The sequence below is a fragment of the Syzygium oleosum genome, unplaced genomic scaffold, assembly GCF_021117445.2.
Source record: "Syzygium oleosum isolate NSW1041296 unplaced genomic scaffold, Sole_v2.1 Sole_v2.09, whole genome shotgun sequence".
Classification (NCBI taxonomy): Eukaryota; Viridiplantae; Streptophyta; class Magnoliopsida; order Myrtales; family Myrtaceae; genus Syzygium; species Syzygium oleosum.
The window spans coordinates 8,565,029-8,580,071 of record NW_026607493.1 but is presented as its reverse complement, the minus strand read 5'-3'; the positions used below and the strand labels follow the sequence as shown (position 1 = coordinate 8,580,071).

The following is a 15,043-nucleotide window of genomic DNA, read 5'->3' as shown; positions in this document are numbered from 1 at the left end:
ATACAATGAACCCTGAAAAGAAAAGAATAATCTGCATTGGCTATACCGAACCATCAGCCTGCCAAAGGATTGTCAAATGTTGTCAAAGTAAACTCAGTACTTTTGAATTGTCATTTCATATGGGAAAAAGTATGAAATTGGATTTTGTTCTAACCTAATCTACTGAGCCTCATAACAAAATGATTCATTGTGCAAGATAAATTATTAATCTCCCTCCTTCGGCCTTTTTAGAGCTTATTGGGTTCATCCTGCTTCATTCAATGCAAAAGGAATTTTGAGTATTGTAGTAGAGGAAGGATTTGCTGTGCACCATCCACAGAACATAGTATTAACCAGAAATGCATCTTTCAAACACATTGAGAAAATAATATCTTTGTGGAACTTTTTTCTAGCATTGAAAACCTTCATTGTTCAGTGCCAGTAATCTAATTCAACCTTGAATCAGGTGTTCCTATACACCTCGCTAAGTATGAACTAAGAAGTTCATAGACACGAGAACACGTAATCATCTGAGGAACTATCAGTCCTTGGGAAGGTAGATAAAAGTTTTCACCTGTTTCTAAAAAGAATGCAAGATCACTTAAAGAAACAGAAAAAAGCTGTTCCCAAACTCCAAAATTCAATATATCAACCATTCACATTAAATCTGCCATGGTTCAGTCATCACTTCTTCTAATCCAAAGTGCATCTACCAACACCATTTGTTAAAGTTCAGCAGAGGTGTAGAGGGTCCAGAAGCACATCAAAAGTTCAGCAATTCAACTTCAGCATATCCATAGTTCAGCAAATCCATTTTCAGCACAACCAACTGCAGCACATCCAACTTTTGCACAGTTCAGTCCAGGTGCAGATTCAGAGTGGAGCATGACTTGCAGAATCTTGAGTTGCAGAGTGTCCAGAAGCTTCAAGTGATTCATGACTTGTCTTTGTTGCAGAGGGTCCAGGAGCATGACTTGCGTTCCCTCTTATAATTTCGTGGATTATGCCACTACAAGGCATCTGAATTACCAAACAAAAAGCATGTTATGATGGAGGTTGGTGCATTGAAAGAATCATACAACAACTGGCCCAGTTCAGTTTCGAAAATACAAATAATTTTTTTTTGAAAAGGTTATACTCTCAAATATTAGTTCCTAGTGGATTCTAATACAAAAAGACCATATCTAGGTCGAAGCTGCAGGTGGATTATCATACAAAGAAACCAATTGAGCATATTAGGCTGCGCATGGCAACCATTCTGTGCCTGGAAACAGATTCTGCTCAGAAATGATTCTTTTTTATTCTGTGCCCGGAAACAATTTCTAAGCATTTGAAGGCGTTTGGTAACTGCCCAAAATTTCTATTCTTAGAATAGAAAAAGAACAGAAATACGTTTGGTAACTACATAAAATTTCATTTTATTAATAATATTTTGAATTTTTTAATATTTCTTTCTTTTTTTTCCTTTCTTTCCCTTCCCTTTCTTGACCATGGCCGGCAAGGGCGTCGCGGCCCTTGCCGCCGGCCTCGCCTTGGCTGGACGAGGCCTCGCCGTCGCGGCCGCGAGCTGCCCTCGCCCAGGTGGCGAGGGTCGCGACACCCTCACCGGCCCTGGCTTGTGGCCGGTTGCTGGCGGCCGGCGGCTGGCGGGTGGCCAGCGGCAGGCCAAAGAACAACAACAAACCAAAAAAAAGAAGAAAATCAAGAAAAATCAGAAATGAAAAAATTGTTTCAGAATCAAGAAGCTACTTTTTTTTGCTTCTTGATTATGTTCCAAAACTAATTCTGGGAACAATTTTTTGCAAAATTGTGCCCGGGCACAAAAAATTTAACAAACGGATTTCTATTCCTAAACTGATTCTGGGAACAAAAAAACATAAATTTTTACTATTTGGCAAGTTGCCAAACGGGCCCTTAGTCTGGTCATAATGGAAGAAAAATGAACTACTCACCTTTTATCTCTCAGATCGACTAACATTGGATTGGGAACTGACAGCTCCAGTTCTTGTATTAGTATCTGCTTGTCTGCTAGATTGTCCCTTCCACCTTGGCTGGTCTCAGATGTTTTCTTGGTCTCCCCTTTTCACCCTAAATAGAAAAAACTATATAAGTTTCAGTGAACATACTCAAGTAACAAATGTATTATAATCCTGGCAAATTTTCTTAGGTTTCGCACCTTTGGAATTATTGCACTCTTTCCTGGGCCTCCCTGGAAGCTTTCTGAATGGAGGAGGCAACATCAGCTCTTCAGTGGACACTAGCCACATATTTCTTCCCATTCAATGTTGGCAATAAAAATTGGTAACATTTTCGTATGCATCTTTCTTCAAACAATCATCAACATAATGATTAACCTCGTACTTCACGTAATTAATACATATGGCTACAGTGTATTCTTGAGATATCCCACTGTCTACAATCACTTGTCCTCCCTCCCAAATCTGCCACAAATCTATCATCATCAAAATCAACTTCAAACTCATACCTAATACATGCTCTTGCAACCTAGACATCTTTGCTTACTCTACCTTTGCCTTGATTCTTGGAGATAATTCCTCTCCTTTATCTACCATCAATGTTGTTCATATCCCTATAATGGATTAGTCACAAACTGCCAGAATAGACAACTTACAGGACAGGATCTACAATCTTAGTCTAAAATCTTCTGTACTTGAAATTGCATACTGTGAATTAACAAGCAATTCAACAGATGTAATGTAAGGTTAAACATACGTCTCTAAGAAATGAACTTCTTGTTGCTCATTTAGAAGCTTCCCAGAGTCTAAATATGATAGCAGCGCCTAGTGCTGCTCTTGATGATGAAGACGATATTCACACGGTGCACATGCTTTGACAATAATGGTCTAACACCTCGATTGCTCAAGTTAACTTCTGAGATTCAGCAGAAAAGTAGACTTCTCTTTCAGGAGAAAGATAAGTCAATTCACGTTTTGGTCCCCCATTATTCATGCCTGCATGAATATCATCAGGGAGACATGCCACTCCAATACAAACTCTCAAGGAGAATGACACTGCTTTTGGAGTTTTGTAATAGGTAGCAAAATAGGTCACTTTCCTCAACTCATTGGATCCTCCAAACAACTTCAGGTCCAGAAAGATAAACTGCTTTGACTCTTTTCCCATCGTCATCTCTAGCCACAGTCTATTCTCCCTGGAGATGTTGCGCAAAGTAATCTCTAGTCGTATACCAACAGGTAAACCATGAATAAAATGAATAGGGTTTTCTGAATCATTATCAGGGACAGTAATTTCTGCAAATAAGCTCAGGAGTGTTCTTGAGAGCTCAAATTGCTTAAGAGAGAAAGCATCAAGCATCTTCCCTAAGAAATGGGGAAGGGAAAACATGCTGCCTGCAGCAGAATGAATATCAGGCATTGACTTCTTCAGTTCAGATAGGAAAGAAGATGGCTCAACACCAAGTTCTTGTTGAAGGCACTCCACCTGTGACAATACAGCTGCTAGCCTTTTCAAATTAACAATATAGCTGCAGCCTGTCATTAATATTGATAAATTCAATGTCAAGGAAACACTTGTAAGCTCCATGAGGTACAACTCATCTTCTTTAGACAACCCTGTGAACCTGCACTTCATATCCCTGAGTGTCCTCTCTAGCTTTACCAGTAGAATGTCCAGCTGACCAACTACTCTACAACACTGACCAAAGGTGGGATGAAAATAGGACCAAACGCTAGCAAGCAACTTCAAAGCCCTTATATATTGCAAAGTGAATGCTAATGCTGGAGAACCCATGCATTTTGTCTCTAGTGTCTCCAGCTCTTCCTCACAAACCCTATGACAAAAGGGAGGTTTAAATCATTGTAGCAAAACAACCTCATACATATGCACAACTAGTCGAATTTGAAACATGCATAGGGCAGAGGGGACAGTAAATGATATGATTCAAGTTACAAGAATCGGGAACTGCAAAGGATTACAAGAAAGAGGATCATGAATCAACATTGGAAATTTAAGGCAGCATAGAAAAAGCGAAATTTTGCAATAAAGCAGAATATATTTTAAAGTTGGCCCCAATCGAATAACATCTTAATATCTCAATAATGGAATAACTTCAGTACGACTTTAAATGAATAGGTATATGTTGGTGAAAATTTGAGGTATTTGATATCCAATAAGAGTCAAATCCAAACAATTGAAGTTAATGCAGAAACAAAAACGTTAGAAGCACAAGTTATCCCAAAACAGAGACAAAATCAACATCATTACAGTGGTAAGTAGCCAAATAGGACCTGCATCATTTCCCAAGGGAAGGCATGCAATCCAACTGCTATGTATCATACTGAATACTCATATGGAACTTTCGTACATGATTGATTTGACTGGGCACAAAATAATTAAACTTATTGCAATGTTTACAATGAGTATCTTTTATTTTGGAAAAGAAAAATGATAAAAGACAAAGATCAACAAGAATCTCAATCATTATAGTGCCTAGACCTTAGAAAGTTGATCAATAACAATCCAACTCCCAGTCTCTATCAGTTTCCTAATTAACAAAGCCTCTTAAATATCAACTGCCAATTGATCTTTATAAAACTCCGGCGGTTTTCATGTGGAGAAAATAAACAGCAAACTGAACTTAGACTCTGGATTTGTTTGGACCAAGCCAAATAACAGCTTGAGTAAGACAGGGAGATGGACATCGCAATAAGTAATGATTATCAGGTATTCATGTTCAAGTTTCATCAGACATCAGCAGTTTTCTTTGGCCAAAATTTTATCAGTAGTATAAACAGGACAAATTTGATATTGCATCTGAATGCTGGTCCAGCAAGATGTTAATCCAAACAACTTTAGTAGAAACTACCAACTCAATTTCATAATAGGTGTAAAGAAATAATGACCCTGTCATAATACTACCTTAAAATCTTCAATACTTCATTTGTAAAACCTGCTTTTACCAAGTGCCAGATGGCTTTGACCTTGGTAAAGATACCATTCAGGGACTCAGTCAAATCATCATGAATCTGTAGCTGTTCTGCAGTTAACTTTGGTTCCTCCGTTGGCTGCCAGAATTTCCGGGCATACGTCTTCGTGTGCTCAAAGCTAGCTTCCCCCAGAGGAAACTGATCAAGATCATTTATCTCGTTGCTAGCTAAACTTGCAGCCCCATCTTTACCCATATTCGCTAATATCTGCTCTCCATATTCAGAAATGTTATCTTCCATGCAACTACTTCCCTGAGAAAAATATGCGAATAGGGCATTTTGACTAGTAACATCCCCAACAGCATGAGAGATCCTCCCCAAAAGGGTAACTGCATAAGAAAAAACTCTCGGAGGAATTTCACCAATATTTTGTTCAGCAAAGATAGGGGCCGAGATGGATAATACAAGCAAAGCAGCTACTCTGGCACAATCAAAGCTCAACTTGCCATCAGAAGAAGGCTCCATCTGATCCAAAGGAACAGAAAAGATTAGATAAAAATGAATGGATCAAGATAGTACAAGGGACTAGAGGATTATATGAAGCTTAAAGCAGCAACTTAACTGCAAATGAAGATCAAGATTCTTCCAGTTGATGACAAATTCAATCATATGATTTCAAAATTTACAAGCCACTCTATTTAGTTGAAGGTTGTCCAAAGCTACACACTTCTAATCCAAGCCACAGGAAACTTTAAAAAAAAATCATCTCCAACAATTAAAATGAATTAAAGCAGTTTTAGATGTACTTGCCAGCTCCTCACAGTGAGAGAGAGAGAGAGAGAGAGAGAGAGAGAGAGAGAGAGAGAGAGAGAGAGAGAGAGAGCTGCTAACCTCATGAAAAACTTCATGGATAAAGCAAGCTACAAAGTTCCCATGCCGTTGACCAACATGGAAGAGTACCGAGAATATGTCAACTTCATCCTGGGAGGCATAGAATTTGCAGATTAGACATCCTTCAAGCCATTAGTGACAAGAAGATCAAAGTACTAAACTAGAATTAAAAAAATAAATATACAGCATGAACCTTTTCTATTGGAGCTTTGAGCTGTAAAATGAAACAAAAGAACTCAAATTCATTTAAGATAACAAACCTGAGGATATGTCTCCAGATTCTCTATAAGGCCATTAACAGATAATTTAAAAAGCTCCAGATCGCGCAACTTCACAAATCTAAGTACTTTCCTCACTGCAGCTCGTACCAATTCATTTTTATCAACAAGAGTTCCAAGGAACTGCAAAATCAATTGAACTTACAATTCAGAAAATTCCGTATGTATAGATCTCAGCTGGCAATGCCCACAATAGAAATAAAAAGAATGGATTCAGCTCACCATGTGCATGTGCATTACTTCCAAACTAAGATGATCACAGGTTGCCATATGACGCATCGTTTCCAAAGCTTTTAAGCGGACGATCACTGAATCGTCATTTAGCATATCCATCAACAAATTTATAGCCTCACCAGAAAATTCAGAAGAAATCATGCATAACCTTCGCATGGAGTCGCAAACAGACCTTCGGACCTTTTGGATTCACCACAAACAGATCCCACTTGTTAAAGCAATCATACAAGACTAATGCTAAAATGCCCCAAAAAAGGGACAGATAGAAAAATAAGCAAATAAAGGTATGTAATTCAAAGAAAAATCTATTTGGAAGAAGAAATTTGACATATATCAACATGTAAACTTAATTTGGAAGAAGAAAACTTCAGGTTGTTCTAATGCTCACAACAGCATAAACAAAGTATTGTACATGTTGACCAGCTTTCTTATCAAATCAAAATTCTCCCATGAGTAAAACAACAGAATTACTTAATGTCAGTGCCTACAAGTCTTGATATTGAATCTGCATATCCATATCCCCATTTTTTTGGTTCTCGCTTTTAATTGTTCTCTTCTCTCGTCAGATGTATTTCGATTCACTAAATTACGTTAGATTAACATATAGAGCTTGACTTCCAACTTAAGAGAGACAGCAATATGCATGTTTGCATGTCTGGCCTTAAAGGGAGTTCTTAGACCATTGGAGATGGTCCCCAGTGATCATCCAAACATAGGAAGATTATTGTTCTTTGATTACTGTAGAGTTCAATTAAAGAGTTAGATATGCTCTGGATCCATAATATTAGTATACACACATAAGAGACCAATCTCAGAGATCATGCTAGTTAAGACCGTAAGTGAATTTGCACATCAAAGGCATAGATATAATTACATTTTAATCATTCATGGAAGCTAACAGTATTAGTCTCTAGCATTACCCGGAGGACTTAGAGAGATACAACTGAATTGTACAATGCAAGAAGGCAGTTCAATTAACATAGGTGATTTTACATGGAAAAGATGTACAAATGAAGTCCACAAATTTACCTCATAATATTCATCTTCAAAGCCATGCACTAAAGCACCTGCAACACTTGATGCGGACAGTTCAATTGGTCCTGTCAATTGACACACAGATCTCTTCTCTTTCATACTACCTAGGACCTTCTTAGATAAGCTTTGTAACAGATTCTTCAAAGAAACGGTTTGTGTCTTCCCAAGGGCAACAAATGCTTCAACCCTAACCTCCATACTCATATCTCTGACCATAGAACAAAGCTGATGACCACATGTAGTTAAACAAGCCATCTTAGAGACCATAATCTTTGATGTACGAAAAGATAAACATACACTTCAAGATGACAACCCATGTTTCAGAAAGCTCAAGCTAAAACATTGTAATGTATGTGCAGATTAGGTCTTAACAAATCAAGCTACTCACCTATAATCAAATCAACCCCCCAAAAAAAGGAGATTGGTGAAGACTTGACCGTAAGTAGTTCACATTGCCACTTAACAAGTTCAAATTTGCTCACACTTGACACCAAACCCATGAACCACATGCCTATTTTGAGTATTCCGTTCACTACAGTTTACGCCGAGTTGTTGAGCTGTTGTGTCCAACTCAAGTAAAAATAAACTTCAGTAAATCTCCAACTTTAATTAATAAAAAGTATCAACTTCTGGAGTCGAGTGAAATTCACCAATTGACATTGCTTTTATCGCGGAATAGACAAAATCACTCAATTCTATTAATTAACTCAAGGAAAATATGAAAAGAATACAAAGTTCAGGAAAAAGTGGTATATAAACAAATTCATGTCCAAATTGTCATAAGACTAAGCATAAACTAGTCACATCTCCTTGGCGTTCCAACAAACCATCCATTAACCATAGAAATTACAATCATTTATCAGGAACAACCAAATTAAAAGCAAAGATAGATCTGCACAGCGAAGAATATCAATAAAACCAAGTTTCACAATTAAACATGGTCTACAAGAATCCAACTCACACGATAAAGCCACTTCTAAATATGCCAAAATATAAATTACTCTAAGGAAACACCGGTGAAACTTGCAATGTAGCTCTGAAATAGTGTTTTTGACAATAACTGGGGCAACTAATATACTCCCAATTTGCATAATTATGCACTTGAAGCATACTAGTGCTAAAATGTCTATCCCCATGGGTGTTGTTGACAATGTATACAAGAGAATGATTACTGATTGTACAGAAAGGAAACATGAAATCTAGAATAGAAAATCTTGAGTGCGGGAAGACATGCTTGATTACTGATTTTTCAATTTTGATTTAGGTTCAGTGGAACCATGTAAACTAATGTAAATAACTCCTACAAGAACACATTGTCTGTGCAATATCAGAACACTTGAACAGATTAAGCTAGAAGTACACATTTGGCAACTAAAGTGTAAAAAATTCAATTTCAAGAACAAAAGTAAATGCTAAATTCCTGAGATCCTCCGCCCCGCCTCAAATTGGCAAGTTAATTACTTAAACACAAGGCTTACTGTCAAGCAAAATTCTTCCAGCCCTTTTTGCTTTAAGGAAACAACAAGAGCAGAGAATTCTCAAGCCTACCTGGATAAATATTGCATCTGACTGCTCTCTCTTTTCTGTCCCCTGCATAGATGCTACAAGAATATGCCCCCAGTCACTGACCTAAATCAACACCCAACATGAAATTAATGAGTGGCAACTTGTATATAGTGCAGCAACTAGCAAAGTGATTTCACTGTGTAAACTGGGAATCAACTATTTAATGGAAAACAAATTCTTGCGATATCAACACCAAATCATATTCTAGTGAAGAGTTTATTTGGAAGAATGATAATGGCTAAAGGGCAGCCATGCATCTCCGATTGATGACACAAAACATTCAGAGCACTAACTCAAAGAGAAATAAATTAAAATAAAATGACCGCAATTGAGTATACCAAACAATACTCCAAAGCTTGTGTGAAGCATGCTAAAATATATAGGCTCGACATAATTCTTATTGTTGGTACTCGTTTTCATGAAGAATAGGAATGGACAATTTGACTTCCATTATGCATATAGATTCACCATCTAAATCCAGGTCTCGGGTTCCTATCCCGATGTGTGTGACATTAAGCACTAAGTTACCTTAATAACCAGTTTTCCAAATAGAACTGTTTTGGTATTCCAAACAGACTAGCAAACATTTAGAGTTTAAATAACAAAAGTTGCCACGAAATTTGAATCTACCTCTTAGGACTGCCATGGAAACAAAGAAGAGACAGTAACTATGATGATTGCATTACAGAGTACTAAACAACCAAAAAGCAAACTTTACAAATCCTATTATCTCACCGTTCGAACAGCAGCACACCTTACACAATCTTCCACATCCCCCAAGAGCTCCACGGCACGATTATAGCATCCTTCAACAAGACCACGATCCTCAAAAACACTCGACTTGCTTAGATTGACCAATCCGTCCAAAGCAGCTTCCCTGACGCATGGATACGGATCCTTCGTGAACCCTAGGAACACGGTGATCAGCACGTGAGGCCCAACACCGAACCTCTCGGCGTTTCGGAGAAGCCATCGCCGCACAGACACGGAGCGATCGAAGCAGAGCGAGACGAAGAAGCTATCGAACTGGCCACCCAAGGAAGAAGAAAGGGATTCATCTCGCTCCGCTACGAGCGCAAGGGCGTCGAGGGACTCGGCCGCGGCGCGCGCCGACTCGGACGAGAACAGGCGCGAGCGCACGCAGTCGAAGACGGCGCGCGGGAGGCCAGGGCGGTGGGAGGCGAGCTCGGAGAGGAGCTTGAGGGCGTGCGGTAGCAGGAGGGGGTCGCGGCCGTGCTCGAGATGGCGACTTAGGGCTTCGAAGACGGAGGCGATCAAGGAGATCGGCGTCGAAGGGTTGATGACGAGGGATCTCAGAGAAGCGAGGTTGTGGCGCGTGAGAGGAGTACCGGGGAGGCTCGGTAAGGGGCCAAGAGAGGGTTCGCCGGAGCTCGCCGCCGGCGGTTCCATCGGGGCTGGGAGGTGAAGCGTGCCTTGCTCTGCTTCTGCTCTGCAACAGGGGGAGAAGAAGAGGAAGAAGAAGAAGAACGGCGGGAACCGACACGGTATGATAATACGTCGTTTCGTGGGCCGGAGTTGAACGCGGGCTCCCCGGGCTAAAGATCCGGCCCGATTTAGCAAATGGGCAGCTCCTTTTTCTTATCGGGTCGAACCGGCCCTTTGGAACGAGCCCGACAACAAAACAAAGGGCACGATTCCATTCTGGAGTTTCTGAAGTGAATATCGGTGATCTTATTATGGTTGAGGGAGTGAATACAAGGTTACGCAATGTCATCACCCTGAGCCAATTAGGTGAGGACGCGTGTTTCCGCCGGCAAGAACGGACCCCCTCTAAACCTAACTGCACGTTCGGTCCGGAGGGGTCCGATTTCGAAACGGGATTAATCTGCCCATGATGCATTGACCCGGCCCGTTTATTTGGTTTATTGTAACAATGAAGAGGTGATTGGCGAGTTTTTACATTCCCGGTCTAATTGGAATTGGTAAACTCCGCCTTTATGATATCTGCATTAATTTAGGTTTATGGAAGGGTCTTCTAACATACTCCTTCAATAGGAATGACTAATGTATTCTCAGCTTATTCCTAACGAAACGGTATTTCCTTGGTTTGGTTAAAGAAAGTATTTGAATCTGGATATCAAGAATGCGAATTCTTCTCATGTTCTTGCATTGCCCATCATGTATGGCTTTGTTTTTTTTGTTCATCATCAACTATATTACACGAGGAGTCTAGCGATGATGCCCTTAAAAGCTTATTTGATTCATGGACTCAGATTCGCCGTCTCGAACTCTAGTTCCATTTGTTGTCTCCATCTTAGGATCGTACTACTTGTCCATCTAACTCTAATCCACACCCGATCCAATCTTGCAAGAAAACCCTAATACCCAAAATGGGGTGGACCCCATATCATCATTCGATGCACTAAGACATATGACTTGACTTGTCAACTACGGGTGGGTTGGGTGAAAATTGGTGTGGCCTTAATAGGCACATTTAACTCGTTTTAATCTATTTCCATACAATACAATCCTAATGACTTATACCGGATACCAACCATAAGAAAACACATACCAAACTGAAATGAGAGTGTGAAATGAGAGAACACAAGATCAAATAAAGGCAAGAGAGAATGAAGAAAGAGCCATAAGTTGTAAACCTATTTATGACCCACTTATGATTTATTTATAATCCATTTAACTTTATATTATGTTTAAACTCATTTATAACTCATTTTCCAAATGTAACTAATTAACACATATAACAACTCAGCCCATCATTTATGAGTTAAGAAATGAGTTTATGACCATTTTGACAGGTCTACATATGATAACCATTGCTTTCCTCTCCTTCCCTCTCTCTATTCACATTCTCCTCCATGCCCGTCAAGATTTGGAGGTGGTGTCCTCTATCCAGTCAAAGAAGGCTCAACACAATGTGTCACTCTGCCATGGGACCGAGCTGAGTGTCCATGTTGAGATGGAGAGAGAGAGGGAACTAGGGAAGAGATCGGAGGGAGACTAGCCATTAATGAGCTGGAGCAATAGAGATTAAAGATCGGGAGGGTGGCGGAGGCTACAGTGGCGGTGGACTGGAAGATAAAAAGAGAAGAGAGAGGGAGGAGGATTTTATATTTTTGATCATGTTTGGATGAATACAAAATGAGGTATACCCCTATTATCATCCGAGGTATTAGATTGATAGCCCATGGGATTAGAGGAGGAGACAAGTCTTATTTGCGTAACTTATGTTAACAATCTAAACGCAGATCAAGAAGAGGAGGAGAAGAATACAAGAATTAACGAGGTTCGGCAGTTTGCTTACGTCCTCGGGTAAGCCTTCCAGACCCTCTTTTTTATTTTTCTTTTTTCTATCTTCTTTTGTTACATTAACACACATATATATACAGAAGGGATCCCCATCCCCCATTTTAGGCTTGATATGCGAATCTCCCTTATTTAGCCTTAAATACAGCGAGATATATATAGAGGAGATCCCCTATTTTAGGCTTGATACGCGAATCTCCTTTATTTAGCCTTAAATTCAGCAATCAACAGCTTGTGCTAGCAACTTATTCATATGTTCAATTAAATTCTTCGTGCACTTTAAGTAATCATTACTGTCCCACGTCAGGACACTTCGGTCCTCATCGATTCTCTCTCCAAAATATTCTTCTTGTCTGCATGTTTTCTTCCTTCTATAATCTTCTCTTGAATTCTCCACCCAAAAAACATGTTTCAAAGAACGACTCTCGTGCCCTTCAATCTAAGTTCTAGCCCCCTCGGCCCCATTTGGTTCAGCATTTGGAATACTCATTTGAGCTCTAAAGTCCCTTGGCCAAATGTAAATGGTGTTTGATAACTTTTTTTACTCACTTTGGAAAGATGCAATTGCATTTCCAATTAGGGGTGAGCATCATGGATCGCCCAAACCGGGACCGAACCGAACCGGCCGGTTTGGTCCGGTTCTCGGGAGTATCGGTCCGGTTCCCGGTTCTAGGGCGGGAACTGGACCGGACCGGACCGATAATTTTTTTTTTTGCTTAGAAAATATATTTATTTATTTACTTTTTTAAAATTTATGAAAAAAATAGAAATCATTTTTATCTGTTTACCTATGGCCACTATGGGCCTCTGCGGCAAAAGTCCCCCTTTCCCATAAAATAGAAAACAGAGTCCTCTGCAGCAAACCCTAATCACCGAGGCTCTCCCCAATTCACTCTCGCCAATTCCTCACTCAGTTTACGCAACCTCGCTCACGCCTCGCTCAACGCCTTTCCCTCTTGTGGCCTTGCCAGTGGCCTCACGCCTCGCTCAACGCCGACGACCAGCCGAGGCCGAGCGCTCCTCTCGCCCGGCGGTACTCGATCTCCGCCGCCTCCCTGCCCTCCTCGCAGCACGCGCTGGCTGCCAAGGTGCAGCGGCTCAAGGACGATGTCCAGGTTTTTCGAAATGCTCCCATGTCTCGCATCCGTTTTCTGGTCTGATTGAGTGTGGGGGAGATTTGCCTGTTTTAAGTCCGGTCTAGATGTGGAATTTTTCGTTCTCGTGTGAGTTGATTCCTTCACTTTTCCGCGACAGCTTGCGATGCAGGATTACTTGCGAGACAGTAGCACTAGAGAGAACACGGAGGTAGGTCTGGTTTTTTCATTTAGTAATTGTTTCGTGATTGTTAAGTATTTTGTTAAGAATTTTTGGACACTATAGCCATTGTTGGTTGAATAAAGTTAGTTTAATTGGAACCGGACCGGACCGATGGTCCGGTCTGGTCCACGGTCCCAGGACTAGCCGATCCGGTCCTCGATCCTAGAAACTGGGAACCGATTTTTTCGGTCCGGTTCCCGGTTCTTGAGTGGGACCGGACTGGACCGGGAACCGCTCACCCCTATTTCCAATGCTTTCCAAGGGACTTTTGGCCAATGCCAGGTGGAAGGTGCCGTGAGAAGTTGAATTCTCGGAATGCTGATCCCTAGTTTAATGAAAATTTCGAAACTTCCCATTTTACCGTCATTTATCAAGTTTACTTCCATTTTTACCCCTTTTTAAAACAAGCCCTAAAGATCACTCTTTTCTTTCACGTCTCCTCTCTTGCTATTTCACTCTCCACAGATCATCTTCGCTGTGACGCCGCTCACCTCTCTTTCTCACGCCGCTCGCCGCTTCGTCGCTGCCCTTCTTCCTTCACGCTGCTCGCCACTTCGCCGCTAGCCTTTCTTCCACGCTCTCGACACCGCTCGCCTCTCTTCCCCGCTCGCGACGCCGCTCGCCTCTCTTCCCTGCTCGCGACGCCGCTTGCCACTTCGCCGCTCGCCTCTCTTCCCTAAAGGTATGGTAGTTTCTCCGATTTTTGGATAACTTCGTGTTGAGCATAACTTGTAAAAGCTTGATTTTGATTCCGTTGCCTACTGTTGTTGTTCTCGATGAAGTTCTTGAGCGACGGATTGAGAGTGTGTTGTTATAAGACGTATTGTTGCTGATTTGCTTTGCTCAAATCGGTTCTATATGTTCGATTGCTTATGTGCTTTGCTTGGTATTCCCTATATTGGTAAGAAAGGATGACCCAAAAACTAACGCAAATTCTGGGGAAGTTCGATTGCTTCTTCTACTATCCAACATATGATAGTCATATCCACACTTACATTCCGCTTTTCAAGAAACTCTTCGTTAGGCATTTCTTGAAGAGAAAATGAGCTTTCTGTTTCGACATCAAGCCCTGCAGTGCAATGAAAAAGAGCACAATTCTCAGAAGAAAATCAGTAAGCTACATTAGAGTAAACAAAGATCTCACTTCGATAATGTCTTTCCATTTTGTCCTCAATCACCACAATTTTATGTTTTTGTAAAGCTTGTAAATTGGCATGTTGATGTGCTGTAGCTGGTGGATTTTGTGCTATTGTTGTCTTCATGATATAAACTATCACAAAAGGTAAGTATCTTTATTTATGCAGATAGTCCGTTTTGGTTAGACTACCAAAAGAGTTATTTTGTTCTGTCAAATTGCTATAATTGCCCTTAGTTCGCGACAATTTACGTCATACTTGATGTTTTTCATTCTGCTCTGGAAAGTATACTTTTTTCCCTTGCAATACTCACTTCCTTTACTTTTAAAATACTTAGATTCTGTTTGTGTGAATTAGTCATCTATCTCAACTAAATAAAACTATTCATTTATTTTCTAGACCTTCCGGCGTGACA

The 15,043-nt window shown here is 40.4% G+C and overlaps 1 protein-coding gene across 1 annotated transcript; it reads right to left on the bottom strand.

Moving 5' to 3' along the window:
* Positions 1 to 1,932: 1,932 nt before the first annotated feature.
* LOC115661418 (protein SIEL) lies at positions 1,933 to 10,345 on the bottom strand. The gene is made up of 9 exons (XM_056314642.1): positions 9,626 to 10,345; positions 8,873 to 8,953; positions 7,319 to 7,549; positions 6,278 to 6,469; positions 6,038 to 6,178; positions 5,778 to 5,867; positions 4,879 to 5,411; positions 2,156 to 3,790; positions 1,933 to 2,067 (listed from the first exon to the last, which is right to left on the bottom strand). The coding sequence occupies exons 1-8, from the start codon at positions 10,298 to 10,300 to the stop codon at positions 2,860 to 2,862; spliced, it is 2,874 nt and encodes a 957-aa protein (XP_056170617.1). The 5' UTR covers positions 10,301 to 10,345; the 3' UTR covers positions 1,933 to 2,067; positions 2,156 to 2,859.
* Positions 10,346 to 15,043: the final 4,698 nt, after the last annotated feature.